Source organism: Xiphophorus maculatus, chromosome 11 (genome assembly GCF_002775205.1).
Source record: "Xiphophorus maculatus strain JP 163 A chromosome 11, X_maculatus-5.0-male, whole genome shotgun sequence".
In the NCBI taxonomy this organism is placed as follows: Eukaryota; Metazoa; Chordata; class Actinopteri; order Cyprinodontiformes; family Poeciliidae; genus Xiphophorus; species Xiphophorus maculatus.
The window spans coordinates 28735320-28759968 of NC_036453.1; the positions used below are offsets into that span (position 1 = coordinate 28735320).

General features: G+C 38.1%; 3 protein-coding genes across 7 annotated transcripts; 2 read left to right on the forward strand and 1 right to left on the reverse strand.

Annotated features, from left to right (window-relative positions):
• The first annotated feature begins 17 nt into the window (after nt 1–17).
• Nucleotides 18–12124, forward strand: thsd1 (thrombospondin type 1 domain containing 1). 2 transcript variants are annotated; one of them, XM_023342464.1, is made up of 8 exons: nt 18–2085; nt 3435–3549; nt 4392–4786; nt 4901–5537; nt 8952–9113; nt 9680–10091; nt 10189–10708; nt 10820–12124. In XM_023342464.1, the coding sequence occupies exons 2-8, from the start codon at nt 3498–3500 to the stop codon at nt 11468–11470; spliced, it is 2829 nt and encodes a 942-aa protein (XP_023198232.1). In that variant the 5' UTR covers nt 18–2085; nt 3435–3497; the 3' UTR covers nt 11471–12124. The 2 variants fall into 2 exon arrangements, with proteins under 2 accessions (XP_023198232.1, XP_005807154.1); XM_005807097.3 differs by lacking the exon at nt 18–2085 and having other exon boundaries at nt 2562–3549.
• LOC102217786 (fibrinogen-like protein 1) lies at nt 12124–15015 on the reverse strand. The gene is made up of 9 exons (XM_005807096.3): nt 14963–15015; nt 14788–14883; nt 14391–14646; nt 13920–14079; nt 13709–13806; nt 12896–12984; nt 12685–12810; nt 12524–12588; nt 12124–12433 (listed from the first exon to the last, which is right to left on the reverse strand). The coding sequence occupies exons 1-9, from the start codon at nt 14996–14998 to the stop codon at nt 12253–12255; spliced, it is 1107 nt and encodes a 368-aa protein (XP_005807153.2). The 5' UTR covers nt 14999–15015; the 3' UTR covers nt 12124–12252.
• A 1356-nt stretch (nt 15016–16371) lies between these two features.
• On the forward strand, nt 16372–24421 carry LOC102231788 (phosphatidylinositol 3,4,5-trisphosphate 3-phosphatase TPTE2-like). 4 transcript variants are annotated; one of them, XM_023342466.1, is made up of 19 exons: nt 16372–16700; nt 16954–17112; nt 19019–19099; nt 19202–19249; nt 19341–19484; nt 19869–19988; nt 20359–20458; nt 20564–20627; nt 21504–21568; nt 21661–21721; nt 21808–21889; nt 22078–22166; nt 22259–22320; nt 22411–22491; nt 23220–23325; nt 23414–23511; nt 23593–23688; nt 23769–23839; nt 23929–24286. In XM_023342466.1, exons 2-19 carry the CDS (start codon nt 17069–17071, stop codon nt 24032–24034), a joined length of 1518 nt encoding a protein of 505 aa, XP_023198234.1. In that variant the 5' UTR covers nt 16372–16700; nt 16954–17068; the 3' UTR covers nt 24035–24286. The 4 variants fall into 4 exon arrangements, with proteins under 4 accessions (XP_023198234.1, XP_023198235.1, XP_014327262.1 ...); XM_023342467.1 differs by having other exon boundaries at nt 16959–17112; XM_014471776.2 differs by lacking the exon at nt 16372–16700 and having other exon boundaries at nt 16957–17112; nt 23929–24421.
• Nucleotides 24422–24649: the final 228 nt, after the last annotated feature.

Here is a 24649-nt window from a genome sequence, read left to right on the forward strand (position 1 = left end):
TCTTTCTGTCTTGTATATCAGAAGAAGTTAGTTCTGTTCCATCATTTTCATTACAGGTCAAAATTTAATAAAACCGCTGCAAAATTTCCTTCCAATTTGGCTTATTTCCTAGCAAAACAGGCGTCAGTTCCAAATGACCTGTCGAGATGTTTCTGTATGTACCCCTTATGACCTGTAACTAAACAGACTTATGACTAAACATAAATCAAAGCATTTTATTATCTAGCAGTGGAAGCTGCCATTTTACAATATGTCCTACATCAACTAACTGCAGAGAAACTAATACATTTGTAAAATATGAGCATTTAGCAATATGTACCAGTATATTGCTATACTGGTGCATATTATCCAAACTGTACCAGTAAAGCAATACTGGTCAGAATGGTCAGATCTTTTTAGCTTTAATCTGTCAGATCTTTTTAGCTTTGATCTGTGTGGAGTTTTTGAAACTCAGAATCAGATCACTCTTTGTCCCCGCTGTGAACTGAGCTGATTAGTAAACTGTTTCATCCCCAGAGAAGCTTCCTGTTTTGTTTTTTCCCACTCTCACTGAAGGAAAAATGAAGGTCGGTGAAACTGATTAGATTAGCTTGCCATGTGGTCCACTTATTGATAATAGTTGAGCTCAATTCATTCAGGAAATCTGGCTTGAGGCAAGTAGGTCAATACAAATTTGTTTAAATTTTAAGATATTGCTTGTTCTGCTTTATCAGTGCAAGGTGGACTGATAGAACTATTCTATGATATGACAAATGTAATAAAGGTCTGGTAATATACCGTGGTAATTTTCTTACTATTTATCACTTGTCAAAATGCATATGCAGAATCTGACAAGACTCTTTTATTGAAATGTTTTGTTACTTTAACCACTTATGTGCTACACATGCCTTGAATAATTTTTAGTATTGGCCATTGTTTTCTTGAACAGGGGGTTTCCTGTTTTTCTGTGGAATAGTGAGCTATTCTAGTTTTATTTTAGAAGAAGACAAAATGATGAGAACAATTTTCAAATCAATGGATTCTGTGCATGTTGAGGAGTGTGAAGGTTAGGCTGAGGCAAAATTTTAATAGGCCATTGACTCTAGACACATTCAGATATATTGGGATTTTTTTAATCTCCAGGGCTCAATTTTGTCATAAAGTTTTAAAGTAATGTATCATCCAGTTCACATCTCTCAAGTTGTTGATTCACTTTTGTGGAAAAATAAATAAATGCATGATTTTTTTTAAAGTATTGTATATAACCATTATATATGTGGTCAAATAAGGGACATTTGATAAGCAGGAGGACAGCTTTTTTAGTTTCAGCTCTATGCCAGTTGTAGATACATTCTTCTATATCTTTGTGGCATTGTTTGAAGTCTTTTTAGTCTATTTGGTGAATAGATTCAGAAATAATGCTTTCTCTAGCAAAGTTTTGCCATTTTACTTTATTAATTTCTCTATTTCTCTGGTGGCACACTACACAACACCTTTAGCCCATAAAAATAGTCTAATAGATAACTGGCAGGGCTGTTACTGGTATGATTACAGATGTTTGGACTGAAGGTAAGATTAGTATCCGATGAGCCACAGTAGTTTAAACTATTTCATGTATTGATTGAAACTATGAAATTGTTAGATGATGAAATAACTACACAACATGTTCACATTTTGAGAAATGTCTAAGTGTAATTATTTGTAAACTGACCTCTGAATACATTTGTTTATTTATTTATTTTAATTTCATGGCACTTATCCTTATCCTAAAAGAGTTTATTTAAATAAGTTGGATTGTGGCACTATGGTCTCATCCGGTAATTATCGGTTATTAACATAACATTTCAAGTATGGTTGGACTGGAGTTAAGGACAGTAATTCGTTTTATTTTTAATGGAAATAAAATCCGGGAGAAGATCAAATGAATGCGGTCTGCTAACTGTAGAGTGACTGAGGGCAGATGGCACGCGCTCTTCAACCCAAACGCTCTCGTGCTTCAGTATCGCTGGATGTCGGTGAAACATTTCATCAGGCTGAAGGGGAGCGTTATTTTACCGCAGTTCCTGCTGTACGTAAGAAATTGGAACGAAATAATGGGTTGGATACGTAAGTACAACATTATTTACTATATTCGAGCACTGCGTACTGTGTTTACCACAGCTCACGCGTAATAGTATGACTTGCATTTATAAATAAGCGATAGTCGTGTGTTTAAAAGACCTAAAGCTGCATGTTATTTGGTTTGACGGCAGTCTGTCTAAAAAAACTCCTGGAATTTAATGTGTGTCGGCTAAATATTTTTTTTTATTAATGTTGTACATTTTATAACCTTTTATTCTGTTTCCATAAGAAAAACTACACGCGTTTTGAATAAAAAAAACTCTATAATATTGCAGTATTTTACTTAATTCTCTATTATATCTTTTAGTCAATGCTTTTCTTTTTTGTTTTATTCTCACAACACCCAAGTTAGTTAGTTAATTGCACGTGTAGTCGCAGTAAAAGTGCACATATTGTGCAGCTATTGTTTTCTACTTTTATTTGTAAATTTATTTTTCTATGTGTTTATCTGTTTAATCTTTTAGGTAATATTTTTGTCTGAGAGTTTACTGTCCATTGTCTGTTCTTAACAGACTCTACCTGCTCTTTTAATTGATTAAAAAGTGTACCTAAGGATATCAGTAAAGGGACCTGAACTAACTGCCATAGTACTGTGAGCTTATATGGCATTTAAGACATTTTAATCCTAATCCTAAAGTTTTGTGGTGATAAAAATCTTGGATATCTCAAAGGTTAGCAAAAATATAGATTTAGTATTTTTTTATATAGTTCCACATAGCTCACTACACAGTTAATGTGCCCCATTGAATTCTGCTAAAATATTTTTTTCTTTCTTCTATTACCTTGCAAAATGATGCATTCTATAATACCATCATTTAGGGCTGCACCATATTGGAAAATCATGTGATGGCGATAATATCAATAAATATTGCGATGACAATATCAGTTTTGATATATACCGTACCTGCTTTCTTTTTTCTCAATCTTTGCTTCCTACTATATGTGACCTTTATTTTTAACTGGGGCTTAAAATCACTACTTGTGCCTGAGATAAACTACTTTATTTAAGCAATAGAGACCAATCAAAAATATGTGCAATCGCCCATAAATAGAACTTTATCTTCGTTTTGAACAAAGCCCTCCGAAGGAACTTAAGCTAAGTTGTGACGACAACTCCTTATTCCCATTGTGAGTTTAAAAGGAAGAGGAGGACCAACCTAAAAAACCAGAAAACTGGTGTTTGTTGTTTCGTACTATGAGCTTCCTGTTTTCCATAGCTCAGTAGAAAGAAAACCTCTTGTCAATGTCTTTGTCCATTTGAGATTGTAGCCTTTATGAATGGTTGTGTGTGGGTTTTTTTTTAAACAATTAAATTTTTGATCTGTGATTTATAGATGTGAACGATAGATGTGAGACAGTCTTTTAGTGTGGAAGTAAGAGGAGAAACAGACATCGGAATGCCACAGCCTGTCTTGCTGCTGCCCTTCCTTCTTGTGCTCATAGGATATGGTGAGTGTCGCAAAGACTTTCATCTTTATCTTTAGTGTGTATTTGAAAATGCAATGTCATTTCTTTGTCTAAAATGCAAAGAATGCATGGCTTCTAAATACCATAGTACAAATGTTCTGTCCCTGAGACTATCATTTAATAAGGCGGAAAAGAAAGTTGAGCTTAAAACAGATTGTGATGATAAAGTGATGCACTACAATGAGGAGATAGCTTCTACCCGCTCCGTCTTTATTTCGTTGAAAGTTACTATGTGATATTGTGGTTAGAGAAACAATGAGGGACATACTGTCATTAAATAATCAAAAAGTGATGTAATGTCTATCTTAAAAATTTTGATGCCCACGAAAAGCTACAAAAATTATAGAATTCTGTTTATTTATTTTTTATGAAACTTTCTAACATGTGCTAGATTGGATTGATTGGGTATAAGTTTGCTATTTGCATTTATTTGTAGATGTAAAGGTTCATGGCATAATCCAAATTTTCCCTTATTTCTTGCTCTTTGTAGGCAATCACCATCAATACACAAGGACCTCTAGCAGTGTAACCAAACCTCAGAATGATGCTTCTACCGTACTTTGTAGCTATGTTTTTTTGTTCTGGGGTTTGAAGCCTTTTATTGACTCCTCCAAACATATTTCTTGCTGTTGTGACCAACTAGTTAATTCTTTTTCTCATCCGATTGTCACATTTTCCAGGAGAAGACTTTTGGCTTGTCCAGTTGAATCTTACAGAATCTTTTTATCTTTAGAATGCATAACTAAAAGTTATTTTACCAACAATGCAGAGGTAGAGAGAATAATTCTAAATATCTTTTTCTTTGCTCTTTTTCTCTTTTTCAGCTTTTGCAGGGCTCAGTATTTGGCCCTCTTTCCATGAGGCCCTTAGCAATGGAAGTGTATTTGTGGACTTTAGCACAACATCAAATAACAGCACCATCATCAACATGAGCCTCTCTCTAGTCAACATGGAAACCAATACTTCAATTCTTTCCCGGACCCTCCCCAGCAACCAACTGGTTGGTAGGGAGGAGTTTGATTGTTCCTGCTTCCTGTATGCAGGAACTTTCCGGTTCCTGCTGAGGCAGACAAGCATCACCACTGTTTTTCATGCTAACAGAACAGATGTCAGCAGCACAGAAAGCTCAGCCTCCTGGTGGAGCTCTGAACTGCAAGTGCAGTGGCCCACTTTTCACATTTCTGTGGCGAAAGCACGAAACTACTCTGAATATTTTCAGGTAAAACAAACAGAAATTTAGTGCATCAAGCATTTTTTTTTGCCTGTTTACTGTTGTACAGTCAGATAAAAACCCCAATAATTTCCATACCTCTCTTTTGTTGGTTATTCGCAGGTTGTGTTATCCTCTAATGAACACTTTCAGGCTTGCTCCAGAGGCACTGACTCTGCCCTCTTCTTAGAAGTGAGTTATATGGAGTACAACCAGATCGGACAAAGTACCGTTGACAAAGTTCGAGCTCAAACACGGAAACCAATCAAGCCGCTTCGTTCGCAGAGCGTTGAGCTGCCCTGTGCTTTCCCATTCACTGAGAGAGACTTCTTACGAGTGGCTCTGCGATCCCCTCACACAGTACAAGAAGTGAAGGACTCTGTTCCTCTCTATCTGTCCCGTATTTTTTCCTACAAACTACTGGTGGAAAACGCCAGTGCCTATAAAAGTGGCTGCATGGGCACAATGACTGTTAAGATGATATCCCCACCTTGCACTCATGCCAATGGGAAAATACTGCTATATAATGCAGGCCTCGCAAGGCTGAGTGACTTAACTTCCCTGTTGATGGAGTTTAGACCAGAGGAACAATCTTCTTCTTTGATTGCATCTAATTGGCTCACACAAGGGAAGAATGAGACTGAATTCAACTGCTCTGTTTTTTACCCAGGAAGAAATAAGTATTGCTTCCGCTATGTTTTCAACATCAGTCAATCCCATAGTCCAGCACAGACATGTCTGGTGGTTTACAGAAGAGCAGGTGAGATTTAGTTGATTAGTTTTGTTTCCATATGAAATATAAATAGGCTAATTTGATTTTTATAGATCCACAGTGTCAGTGAAAGGCAAATATATATTTAGCAAATATTTAGCTTAGTTCATAAAACTAAGCTACCATTCTAAAACTTTGTAATCATCTTAAATGTGAATGTGCTGAAAGTGTATTATGATGCAGTATACTGTGTGGAGGTTTTTCTCTAGCATGGACTGAGAATCTGGTTAGAGTTGATGGTACCTAAATACAGGATAATCAAGGAAGAAGACCTGTTAGAGCTTTCTATGGCTGAACACAGGACAGAGGTTCACCTTTCCTATTGAGCCATGCCCCCACATAAACCCAAAACTGCAATAAAAGAGTTTAGATGAAAACTTTCTCTTTTTTTGCCTGGACTAGAATCAAATCTAGTCCAGAACTAGATTTGATTCAGAATCTGTGACAAGCTTTAAAAATAGATGATTTCCATCCAGTTTGACTGATTATAAGATACGTAAAAAAACAATTTTAAAAAGCAAATTAATCTTATGATGGTGAAATCTGACAGAGACATAGGACAAACAAATTATGGTTAGATTTAGAGGGAAAGGTGGTTTTGAAAAAATGTTGACTTTATTTGTGTTGGTTGAGCACATAAAATCCAAATAACATACATTAAAAACTGTGTTTGCAACATGACAAAAGGCGGAGGAGGTTAAGGGGTATAATACCATAATTAAAGCTGCAAGCAGCCTCGGGCGGCCCTCGCAGCAAGCGCCGCTCCGGCCTATTGGCCACCGCGGGGGTTCCGGCCACCGCAGAAGCTCTCGCGCGGTTTCCAGAGCCGCAGCCCGCTCCCCACCGCGGAAGCTCCGCCGCAGTTTCCAGCACCGCCGCCCGCTAGCCGCCGCAGGAGCTGTCGCGCATTTTCCCCGCCCGTCCACCGGTCGACACGCGTGAATGCGTTCGGCGGCGCACCCCGACGACTGTCGAAAAATCTGGTGCAGATCGGTCGATGCGTCGAGGACATACGGCCGATGTATTAACTTAGGGGGCGCAGTGGAGCCAAATTACATCTCAACCTCGTTGGGCTCTTTAGAGGTGAACAAAGGTCATACATATCCAGTTTGGCGTCAATCGGATGATCTATGCGTGAGTAAGAGCCAAACGTATGCATATGGCGAGGGACTGATATTGGCCATGTGGCCACGCCCACACGGTTCAGCCAGCAGCGAGCATTGACAGAGCTTATCATCCGAATCATCTTGATTAGGTCAAGAGAGCCATAAACGGAGCTTTCCAAGGAAAAAAACGGCACTTCCGGTTCCGAGGGGGCGGGGCTTAGATGACGTCATAATATGATGACGTAGGATCGACGGGCATCCCACCAGAATCACTCAGGTCAAGTTTGATGCGGCTCGGTCAAAATATGTGGAATGTAGAGGCAAACGTATACGAACGGCGTTGCCGCCATTGAAAACTCTTGGCACTTTAAAGCAAGCGAGATCAACTTCCTATCTGTCATCCAACACAGAATCAACTTGATTAGGTCAAGAGAGCCATAAACAGAGCTTTCCAAGGAAAAAAACGGCACTTCCGGTTCCGAGGGGGCGGGGCTTAGATGACGTCATAATGTGATGACGTAGGATTGATGGGCAAGCCTCCAGGATCACTCAGGCCAAGTTTGGTGCAGCTCGGTCGAAACATGTGGAATCTAGAAGCAAACGTATGGCATCGGCGTTACAGGTCACTTCGCCACGCCGCCACGCCCAGCTGCTATCTCAAAGCCGGTCGGGGTTGGAATCCTCAACACACCAACATGTCTTCTGTGTCTGGACACAGTTTCATGTTGATTAGGTCAAAGGGCTAAGAGAGCGACCGTTCACAGTAAAACATGACACTTCCTGTTCTCAGGGGGCGTGGCCTAAGTGATGTCATCATTTGACCATATGGTATTGTAGGCCACCTGATGATGATCAATCACTGAAAGTTTGGTCCCTCTATGTGTTTTTATATAGGAAATATAAGAGTTTCGTGTTTCATGGCGAGTAGGTGAACTTTGACCCCTGGTAACCCCCCTTCAGCAATCTCAGACAGTCACCAATTTGATAACTTTAAATCAGACACGCCTTATGATCAGACTGACCGAGTTTGAAGCCGATCAATCGAAATCCCTAGGAGGAGTTCGATCAAATGCAAAGGCTGTAAACGTCAAAATCGAGGTCAAATGAACTTCAATCTAAAATGGCCGACTTCCTGTTGGGTTTCGACCATGGCTGTAATAGACGTTTTTGTACGTCCTGACAAGATACACATGTGTACCAAGTTTCGTAATTCTAGGTTAAAGCATGGCTTAGGGCTGTTCATTTAAAATACTCTAGGGGTCGCTATAGAGAAATTAGGCCACGCCCACCACATTTTGTTATGAATTCCTGTCGGTGGGTCGATAATGATCCATCCTAGTGAGTTTGGAGCAGCTGGGCCCGAAATTGTGGAATTCAGAGCCAAACGTATGGCAACGGCGTTACAGGTCACTTCGCCACACCGCCACGCCCACCTGCTATGTCAAAGCCGGTCGGGGTTGGAATCCACAACACACCAACATGTCTTCTGTCTCTGGACACAGTTTCATGTTGATTAGGTCAAAGGGCTAAGATAGCGACCGTTCACAGTAAAACATGACACTTCCTGTTCTCAGGGGGCGTGGCCTAAGTGATGTCATCATTTCACCATAGGGTATTGTAGGGCACCTGATGCCGATCAATCACTGAAAGTTTGGTCCCTCTATGTGTTTTTATATAGGAAATATAAGAGTTTCGTGTTTCATGGCGAGTAGGTGAACTTTGACCCCTGCTAACCCCCCTTCAACATGCTCCAAAACTCACCAATTTGATAACTTTAAATCAAACATGCCTTATGATCAGACTGACCGAGTTTGAAGTCGATCAATCGAAATCCCTAGGAGGAGTTCGATCAAATACGAAGGCTGTAAACGTCAAAATCGAGGTAAAAAATGGACGTTCAATACAAAATGGCCGACTTTCTGTGATAGTTGGCTTATAACATTAAATGTAAGTTCTGAGTCTTTTGGTGAGCTCTACAAGTGTACCAAATTTCATGTCTCTACGATGAAGTACGTTCATACCATTGTGTCAACAGAAAATTGCTAGTTGCCGCCGTTCAGCAATTTTTTTTGCGATTTTTGCGACAACCTTAAAATTCAAAATTTTTAAATTTTCTAGTCGCCACCGCCAAGTTTGGTGAGTTTTTGAATATGATAAAGCCCCCAAAAAGGCGCCTCTTTGGGGGGGCAGAATCGTAATAATAATAATAAGAAACAGTACAGAAACAATAGGCCTTCGCAGCGCTTTGCTGCTCGGGCCTAATTACACTATATGTGTGTTTAATTTTGCGTTGCAGAATCTTGGGGACCCTGGCACCCATGGAGTGTTTGCAGTGCGACTTGTGGAGAGGCAGTGAGGGAAAGAGTTCGAGAGTGTTTGCTGCCCTCTGGTGTGCGAGGCACGCAGTGCACTGGCATGATGAAGGAACAATCTCTATGCTCCCTGGAAGACTGTGATAGTAAGTGCTGTTAAATCAATTTTTTATACAAATATGTATTCTCTAGAGCAGTGGTTCCCATGTTTTCTATAATATCCTATTGACAGAAAATTGCCTGGAGCTATTTTAGTTACATTAAGGTTACATCTCCTATATTTTATTGGAGTTACCAAAACTGGAATCAAATTGAAAATAGAGCAAAAATAAAATAAGACTTCTCAGCTATAATACAAAATTAAATTATATTGCCTGTAAGGTTTAAACATTTTTAATTAATTATCTTAATAATTCATGAAAATACTTTTCACAAAAACGTGAAATGCAATGACTTGAGTAAATGAGCACAGAATGGTTGCTTGTGGAAAAGAAGGGGTCAAGAAGCAAACATATTTTTATCTTTTTTTTCTTTCTTATTTTTTTTTTACTACTGTAACAATTATATAAAAAACATATTTTTTATGTGTCCTGACCCCAACTTTGGTAACCGCTGTCCTGGAGTCCAGGGTGGTTATAGAGTTGAATTTAATATATTAGATTATATCCTTGTAACTAATTTAAATATTACATTATTTCCTTTTACTCCTTAGTGCTATCTTCTCCATCTCCATCTCTTCCCTCTGTACCTGTGAGAGCATCCCAGCTTGGTGGAAACATGATTGTGGTGTTAGGTATTTCCCTCTGCTTGGCAGTGATCATGGCAACAGTTGTTGTGACTGTGTGGAGGAAGCTTTGCCAAACCCCTCAGTGTAGCTCAGTCCACAGAGGCTCCATTCATTCCCCTGGTGGGCGCAAACTTTCAGATGAGGCCTCCATCTGTGGCCATAGCCTCCAAAGGCCCAGCCTCTCTGATGGTCATTGCCCATCGGGGGCAGTTGTTCCCCAAAAAGAGAGACCCTCGCTCGGAGTGCAGCCTCTCTCACCACAGGCACTGAAATCACTTTCACAGGATCCAGAAAGACTATCTCCCACAGGTCAGAAGGTGCTACCACCAATATTTGGGTATGTTTACATATTTTTTCTATCAATATTTTTTATCAGTGTTTAATTATGTTTGTCCCATCTAGCTTTAGTAAACAAGATACCATATTCTTTGTAGCTATCGTTTGGCTCAGCAGCAGCTGAAAGAGATGAAGAAACAAGGGTTAAAAGAGGCCACACAGATGTACCATGTCTCTTCAAGCCCTGTCCATGATACTGTGGTAGAGACCTGCGCCTCACCCACCACCTCACCAATTCCTTCACCTACTGAGTTTGCTTGTTCTGCCCTTCCCTTGGGTTTGCAGGACAATGCCAACCACAGCCATTTTTGTACATCGACTCCCTTATCTGGGACATTGGGGGTCACATCAGACAGACTGAGTCCAAGGGTGGAGATAGTTTTGGGTCCTCCTCCTGTCTCTGGGAGGAGCTCTAAATGGCGTGACCGCACAGCTGACTGGGTGGAGATGGTAGAGAGGAGCAAGATGCCCAGTCTTAGGGGAGAAGGAGATGAAGCATCAGCAAATAGTTTCCACAAGAATCCAAACTTCAGACGGACCTCCAGTTTTAGTGACACCAAACTCCTTTCAACTTCTTCAGCTCAGTCCACGCAGTTTAGAGAAAGGAGCATGACCCAGGTCATCCACTCATTTTTATTACTTTTTACTTCAATTTTTATCCAGTTTATATACTCTAAAATATATTGACTCAAGATCAATAAAGATGTGATTCCACATTGTCCTTTTCAGGTGGGATCGCGGACGCTTCCAGAAGGAAGTTCTTGGACCAAAGAAAGATGGGAGAGACAGCCTCACCCGTCGTATCCCATCCCAGAACATAGAGTCTCAGACTGGAGTACTACCAAACCCCAGAGTAATGAGCAGAGGAAGGTTTGGATGGGGACAGCACATAATAGTCAAGTCAAGCACACTGGAACAAACACTAACAATATTTCAACATCTGAGAAAAATGCTAAAGACTTTAGTGGCAGAGGTGAAAGAAAGAGGCTTGCCGACCCTGACGGCAGAGGTGGAGAGTTGGTCTCAGGGATTGGTGGTCCATCCCTTACACATCCTTGGTCTCATGAGGTGAAACAGCTGGGTGTAGACCGAGCTGAGCGGGCTGAGCAGAACTGGAACCGCCGTGGCCCATCACCTATCCAAAGGAACATCCTGGCCCGGAAACTGAAAGAGGCTCAGTCCTGCTCTGGAGCCAAGGGACGCCAGCGCAGTTCCAGCTTTAACGTCTCATCATCTGATCGAAGGAAAGATTGGTGCAACTCTCTGCCAATGTCTAGAGACCAGAGCAGCAGCGGTGGCTCCCCCTATAGGCTAAGTGAGGTGGAACAAAGGATGCTGGACTTGGATCTATCCCCAAATTTTGTACAGGAGAAGCAGTAGAAAGTCATTTATTTTTACAATATTATGTTAACAATTTGTATATGTTGAAAGAACAAATAGAACAACTAACTCTTTAACATTTTTAATGCATTACTTTTAATATTTCCATGGTATAATGAGCACATTCACCCTTCTGCAAGGTTAAACACCAGTTAGATTGGTGATAGATTTCAAGATGCAATAAAAAAAAGGTTTATATCAACTGTAAATCTACAGTTTCAGCAATGCTGTGAAGTCTCAATGCTTATTACAGTAACAATTGGGGTGTGCTGTTGTTCAGGCAGGGATTTTGTATTCCAATTTGTGTAGTAGTACATATGCAGTATTGAACTGCAATTGTGTTCAACAGCTGACACAGTGCCTTTGATTGGGGTTAAGAGGGCTGAAGACAAATACATTTTCAAATTCATACATTTTTGAGAACCACATATCATTTTCTTCCATTTCCTAAGTATGCTATAATTAATGTCTTCATCACATAAAATCACATTGAAATACATGAAGTATGGGGTTTTAACATAAAATGTGAAAAAAGTTGAGGGGCATGAACTCTTTTGCAAGAGTAGGAACACTGGTGAAACAATGAAGCTAAAATACTGTTTGTTTAAAAATCTGGCAATTTTACATTCTCAGAAATGCTCACTGGAAAAAAAATAAAATTATGTTTTGTTGATTTTAGCTATAATTTGAAGTTGAAGCAAAGGAAGTAATTAAAATACAATGAATACATTTTCTTTTTAAATACCTTGTTTTCTTTAATTTTAGACAGAAATCTAGGATTTTTAAATGTCCCCTGCTCCACTTCCTGCACTATCCAAAAAAACCAGGGGGCGCACCTTCATAGTGGTGTGTCTAAGAGAGTACCAGAGGCCTTTCCAAGTCCCCCACACCACACCATTGTCATACTCAGCCTTGTATTTCCCCCTCCCATAGAACTTGCCATTTAGGTTGGCTGCATGACACCTGCAGATAGAAGGCAGTTTACAATCTTAAACGAACAGTTTAATATCTTCTGAGACGCATTTTTATGTGAATAGAAACTGAAGACAATACCTGTTGAACCACCAACCAGCCTGATTCTCTTTGGCACAGCTTCCCTGAAGGAAGCGGTCATTATCCTGAAAATAACAATTTTCATCAACATGATTTGTGCACCATAAAAAATACAATCAGTAGCACCTGAAACCTAAAACAAAGGAGTGCAGATGGCTGACCTGATCTCCAGTGCTGAACTGCATCCCACTAAGGCTGGAAGACCACTGCTCCACCATTCCTCCACCACCAGTCAGAGCATCACCAGCTTTCCCACTGTACTGCCCGTACTGGAGACGATACTTATCCTGGAGGGAGAATTTGTAAAAGGCTCAGTTATATTATAGTGTTTCTCCAGAAAGTATAGTTACTTAACAATGGTTTTGTGATTACAGCTTCATCTGTGATCCTGAAGTTCTCATAAAATGCAAAACTTCTCTTTCCATCCCAGTCCATGAGATCAATCTTCACCAGGTTTTTATCTGCAGGGAGACAAAAAAGGGAAATTAATTTTTTTTTTATATACATATCATTAGGCATTTACGGGAATACAATGGATCTCAAAAGTGTGCATAACCCTGCTATACCTCAAAGTTTGCGTGATTTAAAAAAAAAAGATATTTAAAAAAAAATTCACACTAAAATGTGCAGGTAGTGTGTATAATCCACTTGAAAGAATAATCTTTTAAGGGGTAAAAAGAAAACTAAAATAAGAAAGCTACAATAACCTGGCAGCATGGAGGTGCACACTCCTAACCCCTAGCTTAATGCTGTCACAATTTTGCCTCAAAGAAGCACATAGCTAAAGTGGCTTATGACCTGCCACTCGTGACTGCTAAAGAAGAACAATACTTACCTAAGTTTATATACATTATGCCTTATTTAGCTAATTTACATACCCACTTTGCAAGACCTAAACCTCTAATTTAATCTTAAAAATACTTGTGTGCACACTTATGCAACTAGGTCTTACAGCTTCTCTTTTTTTTTCTGAAGAAATTGGTTTGTGTCAGTTGAATAGTAAAAGATATATCTCATGTGAAAGATGTTTTCTTTATATTCTTTATATAGTTTAATATTCTTTTTACATCACAGATACCAGATTTTTACAGATACCAGCTTTTTTACAAAAGCTGATATCTCAATAGAAGTGTATAAAAATTAGAGAATCACTGTCTCAATAACATAATTACCATTGTTTCTAACCTTCTGACAGTAGAGCATTCATGTGCTCATTCCCCAACCAAAACTCATCATTCCACAGTTTGAATTCTCCAAACCCATCTCTGTAGTCCACCCAGTCTCTAAAAGAAGGATTGAATTGATATTTTACTTCAGACAGATCTGCTGCCTGTGAAGATTTTCTTCTTTTGTAACTGGAGAATATCAGCTATTTATCTGGTAAGGTAAATAGTACCTGTTAAAGTCAACTTTTCCATGCCGACGCCTCTGAAACACTGTCCATCCTCCTCCGTCCTCCATGTCACAGTAGACTAAAAACGGCTCCTGGTGTAACTTGGGTCTGATGCGGTAAAAGCCGCTTGGTGATCTCAGCCTATCATAAAGTTCGGAGCAGTCTAGGAAAACAAGATTGAAAAGATTTTAATATAATGATGAAAATGAATAGATAAAAACAATGAAAAAATATGATTTTTGTAAAATATTGTAACAAAGGGAAGAAAACAAGTATAAGTGAAAAACAAGTGTTAATTAAAGAAAATATGAAATGAAATAGATATTGGTTAGTCAGTTACTGTTATTATTATAAAAGTATAATTTTTCATGTCATTTTGTTTGTTTCTGTGTGCTGTAGTTAATTATTCTTTCCATGTGTGCAGGTTATATGTTTAGAATCGAGTAATATAACTGATATTAATTCCTTTCTTACCTTTGTCATGGACAATCAAATTTCCAGCTGGAGGAATTGGTTTCATCATTTTGTTGTCCAAGGTGTTGTTGTTTTTGTTTACATCGGGTGCCGGGTCAGTCTGAGGTTTACTGTCGGATGCAGAAAACTCAAGCGGTTTGAAGTATCTGTACATTTGGAGATGCTCGGTCATCCAAGTTGTGATCAGCAATTTATTCTCTAGTTTCCTTATGTTAGTCTTGAGAGCTGCAGCCTCTGGTCCGCATGGATCAGTTTCCTGAAATAAGAAATTTTACAGTTAGAAATTACAAATGTTTTCAAGATGCAGACATTTGTCTGTTCTGTTGTTGATTCATAACATCGTTTATGGTCAGAAGAGGAGGTATATCCCTTCTGAAAAATGATGTGAAGTACTTACGAAAAGCTGCCCAGGAGCTGCTATAGTTGAGCAGACCAGATGCAGTAGCAACACTGCTATGGTACTCACCAATAACACGCTTCCAGTAATATTTGTCTAAAATAAAATTACAAATTATTGACCACATCTAACAGATTCAAACACTTTTTATGAAACAAAACTGCTTCAAGCCTACCTTCATTTCACAACACTTCCCTTTTGTTTTCTCCATACCATATGTTCTTTCATCTCTAAAACATGTCAGTCTTATTTATAGGCTGAGTTGGTTCTGCATGGATCACATTAGGTAAATCAGACCTGAACATTCCATACAAATGCTGAACTTGGACCAGCTTGATTTCTTTTTTTCATTTTGTTACTCAAAAATGGCAGTGGTTCTAAATCATGCCTAATCCAAGAATTCACCATGTCCTATTGGACATGAAGTACTGAAAATTCTTCACATGCTGTTCTAGGGAGGGAGTTTTTTTTATTATCAAGCAGGCATTCAATTAAAATACAGTCAAGATTGTTACATTTTGGAAAGGGATGTAATAGCACAAAACAATTCAGTCTCAAAACAGTGTTATTTAAAATTCTGCACATATAAGGAACATTAATATTACCATAAAAACATGGGAAAGTCAATGGAAATACACAAACAAAATGTATGTAGCCCACTGGAGTTTCTAAAATTTCAAACTACAGGTGTTGTTCTCATTGTTGTTTACTTGTGTGAAGATCTAAAGGTTAAAAGATATACAGTAGTGCTTAAAATGATTCCAACTCTACTGCAAATTATCTTTGGCACACTGTAGTGCACATGTATTGAGAAGCCATTTTTCTAAATAATATTATTTCTGTGATAGAACGTCATATCAGCCACTAGAGTGCTCTCTACTGCCACACTCCGTCGAGTTTAATTCAGTGGTCAGTCATTTTACCTGCAAGTAAATGTCCTCTTAAAGCCGCAGTACATAACTTACAAAAATATATATATATATTTTCCCATTTTTGTTAAAAGTGTCACCATTTTGTGATTGTATAATTTGGGTCAGATAACCTGTGCAATATATGAACACTTGCTATCAGGCAAATTTTCAGCCTGCAGAAGATAATAATAGATTTTATTTATAATGCCCAAAAGGTTAGTGGCCTTTAATGTTAGTACTTGTTGATTATGGGGTTCCATTCGTCCCAAAAATATGTATACCGGTGGTATGTAAGGTGTGTATGTAGCTCCCATATGTCATGTAATGTGTATAAGGTTTTGGGGTGCATTGATATAGGTAGGAGTAAATGTTATGGAACACATTTTATTTCAAACACATGTAGCCTAATCTTTTTATTTTGTTTAGGCTACAAACCAGTATTATTTTTAGTAATACAAAAATATGTCAAAAATAGCATAAGAAGAGTGTTTAAGTTTCAGTTTTAATTCATGCTAATATTTTGTTTTGTTTTGCAAAAACTACCAACATATGTTGCATTCAGCTGAAGAAGCAAACGAGGAATACTGAAAATATGACCATGAAAAAACTCCGTGTGTTTGGGAATGCACTTAATTAGAACCAGATGTGTCAGAGAGCAGGGAGAAGCGAGAGGATCGTGGTCTATTTGTTGGCCTACTTTTTGAAGTTTCAGGTGGTGTAAATAGCTTTGTGGGGTAGATTTATGGGCAAGTTCAGTCTGTTTTTAACGAAAAAGTAAGCAGAGAGGGAACGATGACTCATAACTGACAAAGGGGCTGAACTTTTTTTTTCTAGTGAAGTCCAGGAAGTCAGAAACTACAAGGCTTGCAAAAAAATGATGAGGTATAGTGGATGAAAAAAAAAAAAGAATCTGCCCTGTTAACCTTTGAGCTGTCTTTCTTTGTGCTCACAAGAAGTCACAAGACGAACTGTCGTATAATTTCACGGATGACACTCCTAACGGTAAGCAAGCGGTGCAATTCAGCTTGTTTTCCAGGGTTTAATCTGCTGTTTAAGTGTTGACATTTAAAGTCAAAGGTTGGGTGCTAAACAAATGGTGGCTAGAAATTTTAATTTTAATTTTGCGTATCTTTCTTTTTAGCATAACTTATTTGTTTTGGCATGAAAAGGACCACACTGACCGTCTTGAGCATCAGTGGATAAATAAATAGATGCGACGTAAATGAATGCGATGCATATATTTGTTTTGTTTTAGAGCAGAAAGGAGCTTCTGTAACCGCGTTGCAGAAACCGAATTGAATGTGGTTTGGCACGACTTCAGTCCAAATCAGAAACTCCCCGGTCCAGACAACTCCAGGAATACATTCATCATGTCCGTCTACTTCGACCCAGGACCAGATCCAGAAGTAAATGGGTAAGAGAGCATAATTTATTTCATATGTTCTTGGTGGGTTCTGCTTTTTCTTTTTCTGATTTAAAGAAAAAAAAACAGAAGGTGTGATTGTGGTTAACTGACAGGTGCAATAAAAAATCGGAAAGTAACTCATATCCTTAACCCAAAGTGATGGGTTTTATTCTGCTAATTATGAGAATTATGGCATAGACCTTTTGATATAATATAGTTTCTCATAAATATTGAACATTACTTGGTCTTTTTTTTTTTTTTAAATGACCAGTCAAGCAGTGGCGGCTGGTCCATAGGGGGCGCTGCCCTACCTGATGTCGGAGTTGTGGGTATCTAAAAATGATCTATGAACATGATTTTAAAAAATGTATTAGTCTAAGTCTGCAGTAACTTTTATATATTTTTTTATACATTTGTTGAAACTGTCATTGTCTAACATTATGGAATAAGACGGTTTATCTGTGAAAAAGAATCAAGCTCCTCTGTCTCCCATCGCTAACTAGAAACAATCAGAACAGGGTCGAGCTGTCAGTTACAATCTCGTGTGGCGCTGCTCATAAAAACTCCCGTTCCCGTCATCCTTCTGCTCTCTGCTACCGCCACAGCTTTTCGTTTCATCAGATCCTGTTATGAATGCTCAAGCTAGTTAGCATAGCCACCGATGAGCACATGAAGCTGAGTGACAGTTTTATTCCTCTTGGCTCTGATTGGTTGTTTGTGGTCGAAGAGGCTCAAAATAGTTCAGGGCATTAATCAGTAGCTCAGGGAGGAGGAGGAGGCGGAGATCTATATTTTCATCCATTATCTGTCTCACAGCGTAGTCATGACAGGTGACAGTTTAAACAAATATGTAGAAACCATATCTTTATAAAAGGTATAACAGTGATTCCTCCACCCCCGCCCCCCACTCCTCCTGACAAATAGTCAAATTCTGGGGGCGTCCCAGAAATAAAGCTAACTAGCCAATAGTTTGTGGTTACTAGGGCAAAATAATAAACATTTAACCAATCGGCATCGCTGATTGGGGCGCACAGTTCTGCGTTGCTATGGTGTTAAAGTGGATAATGGCGACGATGGCAGCCGAGGGGAGGGTTTTACTGACGGCTGGTAAGCTTCAGCTTCTGTTCCCCTGTATTTTTTTAATTAGTTTTAGCAACCTACTGTCTGAAAGACAGAAAAACTAAACAGATGCTACTATGTGTTCATTGCTGATGATCAGTTATTGACGTAGCATTTATGCTCATATTACTCTGGTTAGCATAATGCTAACCAGCTGCTCTAGATAAATACTAAGATTTCTCTTTTTTTATTTTTAACATTGATGCTGCTGCTCTTATAATGCTAATGTTTGGTTTATATCCTTTTGTTTGGCAAGTGTCTTTTGGTGACTCAGATGTATTACTATTCATTTTTTATATTTTGCTGAGTTTTTCTGATTGCCAGATAGATCCGGGGGTTTGCTTGGTTTTGTGGGTTAGCAGATCCTGAATAAGTCCTTCTGATTTGGGGGTTAATGTTAGTAGTTGATTCAGTATTAGCTGTTGACACTAATTTAATAAGTAAATTATTTAAACTTTTAACTTATTTAACTCTTTATTTTGCTGTATCAATGATGTTCTATTATTGTGGAATTGCAGTCATTTTCCTACAGTTCATTTGAATCTTTATGCTGTACAATCAAGATTTTGTTTTCACCAATCAGGTATAATGATGACAGGGTCTGTAAAGTAGGTATTGGTATTCTTAAAAGTATGAGGCGGTGCCAATTCTTAATATAAAATGAAATCTGCATGTTCAAAAAGTTTTAGTACATGTGATCTGAAATTTCTTGATTATATGGTAGCTCTGACTTCCAACTTTAGACTTTTTCAGACTTTATTCATTCTCCATATTTTTTTTCCTTTCTGTTTGTCAGAAACATTACGAAGATGGAAGATGCTAAAGTAGAGATTGATGATGGAAAGGAGAAGAGTTTGGAGCCAGTCACGATGTACCAGTAAGTAATTTGCAGCATTCTGAAAATTAGTGGTCAGATTTGCACAGAATTACATTTGATGAAAATCCTGCTTCCCCTCTCTCCCCACTCCTTGTTTTATAGGAAGATTCGGAAAATAATCACTCCATTTGTTATGTCCTTTGGGTTTCGGTGAGTTATTTTGCAGTGAATTGTAATGAATGTTTTACTGCATTCTTGTTGAAAGAAGTGCTAATCTTTCCCTAATTATGTTTTTCTTCAGTGTATTTGGAATGATCCTGATTATTGTGGACATTGTTCTCGTCATTGTGGACTTCACGCTGCACACTAATATTATAGAAGTTGTGTCACTCGTCATCTCCTTCTTCTTTCTTGGTGATGTTCTCATGCGTGTCTATGTGGAAGGGTGAGAAGAAAAGCATTAGAATTAACCTTTGTAGTCAAAGTAAGGACTCATGATTAGAATCAGTTACTTGTTTCTACCTTCTCTATATGAATGATTTCATAAAAACTTTCATCATTAAAGTGCTTTCCTATGAATGTGGGAACAGAGAATGTTCAAGAGTGAGCTTTCCCAAGCTCCTGTGTCAGCAGAACAGTGTGTTTAGCTGTTAAGCAGGAAATTGTGAAAAGGAAGCTGTACAGGAAATGTGTGGCATGTCTTGGGCTGATTCTTTGGAATACTAGTGCAGAGTCACTCAGTACATCCAGTCCGTTTTATCAACAAACAACTCAAATGTACAGCTTATGCTTTTTTGTTGACTATTAATCTCTTTTGGCTCTCTTTTAGCTTCAAAGTTTACTTCAGCTCGAAGTTGAACATTATGGATGCGTGTGTTGTCGTCATCACGCTGATTGTCACCATAGTCTATACTTTCACCGACCTTACAGGGCCCAGTCTCATTCCCAGGTGGGTGTTATCCCTCCTTAGCTAATTACTATGAAACATTTTTAGCTATTTTGCATGTAAAATATTGTAAAAAGAAAAGAAAAAAAACTCCTAAAAATTGCATTTAAAGCTTTACAATCTTTTTGTCAATTTGTCCATATTACAAACGAGTGGCAGTCATTGTTTCATGTTCTAAAAATGCAAGATTAGCATTTTACTGCTTTTAAGATGGTTAAATGTTACATGTATTAGGTGTGATGTAATTTTGTTTACATCGTTTTTATCTTGCTGAGAAGCATTTTTAATTGTATAAGGACGCAGGACAAAAGAGGCTTGCCATTTGTCAATGTGAGAAAAATATTTCATATTGTTTTTAATCCTTGTTTGACAGGGCTCTGACATTCTTGCGCTTCTTGAGAATAATAATTTTGGTGAGGATTTTCAGATTGGCATCTCAGAAGAAAGAGCTGGAGAAGGTCACTAGGAGGATGGTATGTTTTCTGAAAGCCAGAAAAGAAATAAATGACACACTTATGTACTGTCCCTGTGTTGATAACTGTTGTATTTAGCCTTCAGAGAATATTTTTTTCATCCAGGTATCCGAGAACAAGAGACGTTATCAGAGGGATGGATTTGATCTTGATCTTACATATGTCACAGGTACGAGTGATGTATGTTTCAGAAATATGTATTAAACTTATTTAGCATCCTTTTTTTTACATTAATATACAGTAATTGAAAAAAATACTTTAAATCCCATTAAATATTTAGTTAGTTGCTGATGTCTAACCATCCTTTTTATATATGTGGAAAGGAAACCAAATTTATTGCAGAAAAAAGAACCTTGTTAACCGTAAGGCATTCAGGGGCCAGTAAAATTCTCAGAAACTTTAGTCTAACCAAGAACAACAGGAAACCACTCAGTTTAACCACTGACAAGAAATTAAGCCATAAAGACAAAAGAATGTCCTCACCACACCTACTATTCCCCTCTAGATGTCACCAAAGAGGCTAATTGGTGTTGAAATGTGCCAACACATTTACACAGTTACTTCTGGGCAGTGCACATATCCACACAGTTATTGAGAAATCTAATTTTGAAAAAGTTGTGCATTCTTTGAACATTAGTTCCTTACTTTTTCCACAGGTTCTTTCTGGCAAGCTATTGTTTGGCCTTCATGTTTTTTTATTCCTTAGACTTTTAATGTTTTGACCTTGTACGCCCCCTATGACAAATAAACCTGTGGTGTCTTTTTGTGACGCATCAATATGCTCTCTCATATTAAATATAGCAAGAGACTGCTGTAAGACGAGGAACGTTTTAGAGACTTCTTTTAGTATCTAGCCCATATATTTGTATGTGTCAGTTTTACTAAGATGAATGTAAATATCCATATGTCCAAATATATTAGAAAAACATGCAGGTCATCATAGGGTGTGTTAATTTGTTCATGTTATCATAGGGTGTGTTAATTTGTTTATGTGAACTTTGGAAGAAAATTTCAGGTGAAATACTTTCTTTGCCCATCTCTCTAGATCGTGTCATTGCTATGTCTTTCCCCTCCTCTGGGAAACAGGCTTTCTACAGGAACCCAATCCATGTAAGTAAAATGGCCATGAACAAAACTATTGAAATACAGTAAATAAGTCCTTGGCCACATTTTATGCTCACCATAAAAAAATGTTTCTGCAGGAGGTTGCGAGGTTCCTGGACACTAAACACGGAGGGCACTACAAAGTTTACAACCTATGCAGTGAGTTGGACTGTGCGCTCATCTCATTCCGCATTTCTTCTTTATGAACCACGTCAACCATGTCAAGTGATACTTTTTATTTTCAGGTGAAAAAGGGTACGACCCCAAGTTCTTCCACTACAGAGTTGAACGGATTTTTATTGATGACCACAATGTGCCCACCTTAACGTAAGTAATTTTCAGTTTGATATTTGGGTTGCAGGTTTTCTTTTATGTTGATCTCATCTTGGAAGTGTTTGCCCACTCAAGGTACCTTTTTAAGTAACGTCTAGTTGATAAACATAGGAATGTATAGACTATTTTATGTTTAACAGCCTGGTAGTTTATCATGGTTTCTTCCTATTGAATTTTACCAGAGACATGCTGAAATACACAGAAAGTGTCAGGACTTGGATGTCTGCTGATCCCAAAAATATTATTGCTATTCACTGCAAAGGAGGGAAAGGTGATAAATGAATCCTACTTGTTTGACTATCTTGGAGTTAGCTGTGTCTGAGTGTCTTTATACCCACCATTTACCATACTGCTGTCCCACAGGACGCACTGGAACCATGGTGTGCACATGGCTCATTGACAGTGACCAGTTTGAGAATGCGGAGGTTAGTTTCTGAATTGTTCAAAGCAGGGTTAATGAATGAGGTGAATATTTTAAATACAGAGCCACTTCCTATTGTGTGTTTGTGCACCAGGACAGTCTGGAGTATTTTGGTGAGAGGAGGACAGACAAGAGTCGGAGCGCCAAGTTTCAGGGAGTGGAGACTCCCTCTCAGGTGAGAAAAGCAAGACATGTTTATCTGGTGCATTTATTTAAATTGAACTTGGTTCAAAGGGTTTTACTGAAATCTGGCCTTTTTGTTTCACGCCTGAATAACATTTCCTTGTGTTGGATATAAGGAATGACAAATGAATATACATTTCCCACATTTGATTGTTTCAGGATTACTTTTCTTCCTAATTTGGTGCTCACAACACATACAATTTTTTCAATTGATCTTTTTTATATGTTTAGAATTATTTGCAATACTTTTATTCATAAGTAAAATAAAAGACATTTATAAGCTGCCAGGGTACACAATTGCACCATTTAAAAATTATGACTTAAAACTACAAAATAGCAGGAAATTCTGGCGGTTTTTGTTGAGCATGTCAGATTAGTAATGGGGGCAGGCTTACAATGAATAAATGGCAATAATCTTCAGCTCACCAGCAGCATATTAGAAAACACAATTTAAGTTTTGTTATCACAAAATGCACCACAATTCATTGTTGCATCACAAAAATGTTATTCAGTTATGACAAAACATTTTAAAGATTGAGACAAGCAGCAGAATTCTCCTCATCTAGGTTAAATAGAATAAAAATACTGAAAATAAGGTTTTAAACGTATTTTGTGTACAAAGTAGAGTGTGACGTTTGTTTTTTTTTTTAAATTTGTTTTCTTCCCAATCATTAAAAAAAAATTCTAGTTGCTTAAGTATTTGTTCTGTTTGCACCACAGAGCCGCTATGTGGGCTACTACGAGATCATGAAGACCAAGTACAACCGAAATTTGCCTCCATCTATAAGCCTGAGGATTAAAAGCATCCGGATTCACTCTATAGCAGGTGACCCAGAAAACCTAAGTCTACTCAGATCAACTGCTTCAGCAGCACAGGGTTTTTAGTACATGTGTGTTTTCTTGTTCCTGCCCAGGTGTGGGTAAAGGGGATGGCAGTGATCTGAGAGTGAAAATAATAATGAAGAAAAACTTGGTGTTTCAGTGTGTTTGCAGCACACAGGAGAACTGCAAGGTGGGCTTCATTAGACTCATTTGGTTGTGCATCATCATTTAACAGGTGTGTAACTTTATTCATTCTTGGTTGTTTTTCCAGGTGTTTCCTGATGCAGGCAGCAATGCTGCAGTAATCAGCCTGCAGAATGGGCCTATGGTTGAAGGCGACGTGAAGGTTATGTTTGAATCAAGTGCAGTGAGTCCTTTTAGAACTTTAACCTGCAAATGTTAAAAGTTGGTGTTTATCCTGACTGTTGCGTTTTTGTCTTTCACCAGTGCCTTCCGAAAGGATATGAAGACGTTCCGTTTTACTTTTGGTTTAATACGTCTTTTATAACAGAAAACAAGTAAGTTTCTTTCGGACAATATTATTTCTAAAGCCTTTACATTCTTCTCAGACCTTAGCAACATCTGACCTTTTTTTTCTTCCATTTAGGCTGTTTTTGTCCAGAGAAGAGTTGGATAACCCACATAAATCTAAAACCTGGAACATATACAAAGAGGACTTTGGTGTCACCATGTTCTTCTCAGATTCTGACTGAAGTAGCTTTAGAAAGAAAAGAGGAAAAAAAAACATGTAATTTTGGAAAAAGCTGTGAAGAAATGAATGCATTCAACACTAAAGTATTTGCTATAATCTTCCAAATGCCCAGATCTTCCATTTAGATGATTATTCTGATTAGAGCTGGATGCACCTGTGATTAAAATAACAAAGGTATTGCTCTGATGTATGTATGGCACTTGACTATGAAATGTTGGAACACTGATGATTAAACAAGTGATGCAAACCTCTAGTGAATCAAACTCTTTCCTATACGCAACTTGTTTATACAATGTTTTTCATTTAGGCATCAGGAAAACATTTGCATGTAACCTTTGTTTGTATTCAGTCTTTGACTAGAACAAAATTAAAGTTGCAGTAATCAGTTTGCTTTTATCGAAGGCCTGCTTCTGAGAAAGTGACTAGCTCTACATATTAACAAATATGAATATTGACAACCTAGTTCATTACAGTTAAGTAAAACTTTGCGTTTAAGAGCCACCACATAAATCTAATCTAGAACATGGGCTACATCTACCAGATACCTTTTAAAATGTTCTTGAATCAGATGTTTTCACAATAGTTCTTGATGAATAAAGGATTTGAGCGTGGCTCA

Coding starts and splice junctions, on each gene's coding strand:
- LOC102231788 (XM_023342466.1), top strand. CDS start 17,069: ATGTCCGTCTACTTCGACCCAGGACCAGATCCAGAAGTAAATGG. Junction 17,113..19,018: donor CCAGATCCAGAAGTAAATGG/GTAAGAGAGCAT, acceptor TCTGTTTGTCAG/AAACATTACGAAGATGGAAG. Junction 21,722..21,807: donor CAAAGTTTACAACCTATGCA/GTGAGTTGGACT, acceptor TTTTATTTTCAG/GTGAAAAAGGGTACGACCCC.
- LOC102217786 (XM_005807096.3), bottom strand. CDS start 14,998: ATGGAGAAAACAAAAGGGAAGTGTTGTGAAATGAAG. Junction 14,884..14,962: donor GGAAGTGTTGTGAAATGAAG/GTAGGCTTGAAG, acceptor ATTTTATTTTAG/ACAAATATTACTGGAAGCGT. Junction 14,647..14,787: donor CAGCTCCTGGGCAGCTTTTC/GTAAGTACTTCA, acceptor TTCTTATTTCAG/GAAACTGATCCATGCGGACC.
- thsd1 (XM_023342464.1), top strand. CDS start 3,498: ATGCCACAGCCTGTCTTGCTGCTGCCCTTCCTTCTTGTGCTCATAGGA. Junction 4,787..4,900: donor ACTACTCTGAATATTTTCAG/GTAAAACAAACA, acceptor GGTTATTCGCAG/GTTGTGTTATCCTCTAATGA. Junction 9,114..9,679: donor CTCCCTGGAAGACTGTGATA/GTAAGTGCTGTT, acceptor TTTACTCCTTAG/TGCTATCTTCTCCATCTCCA.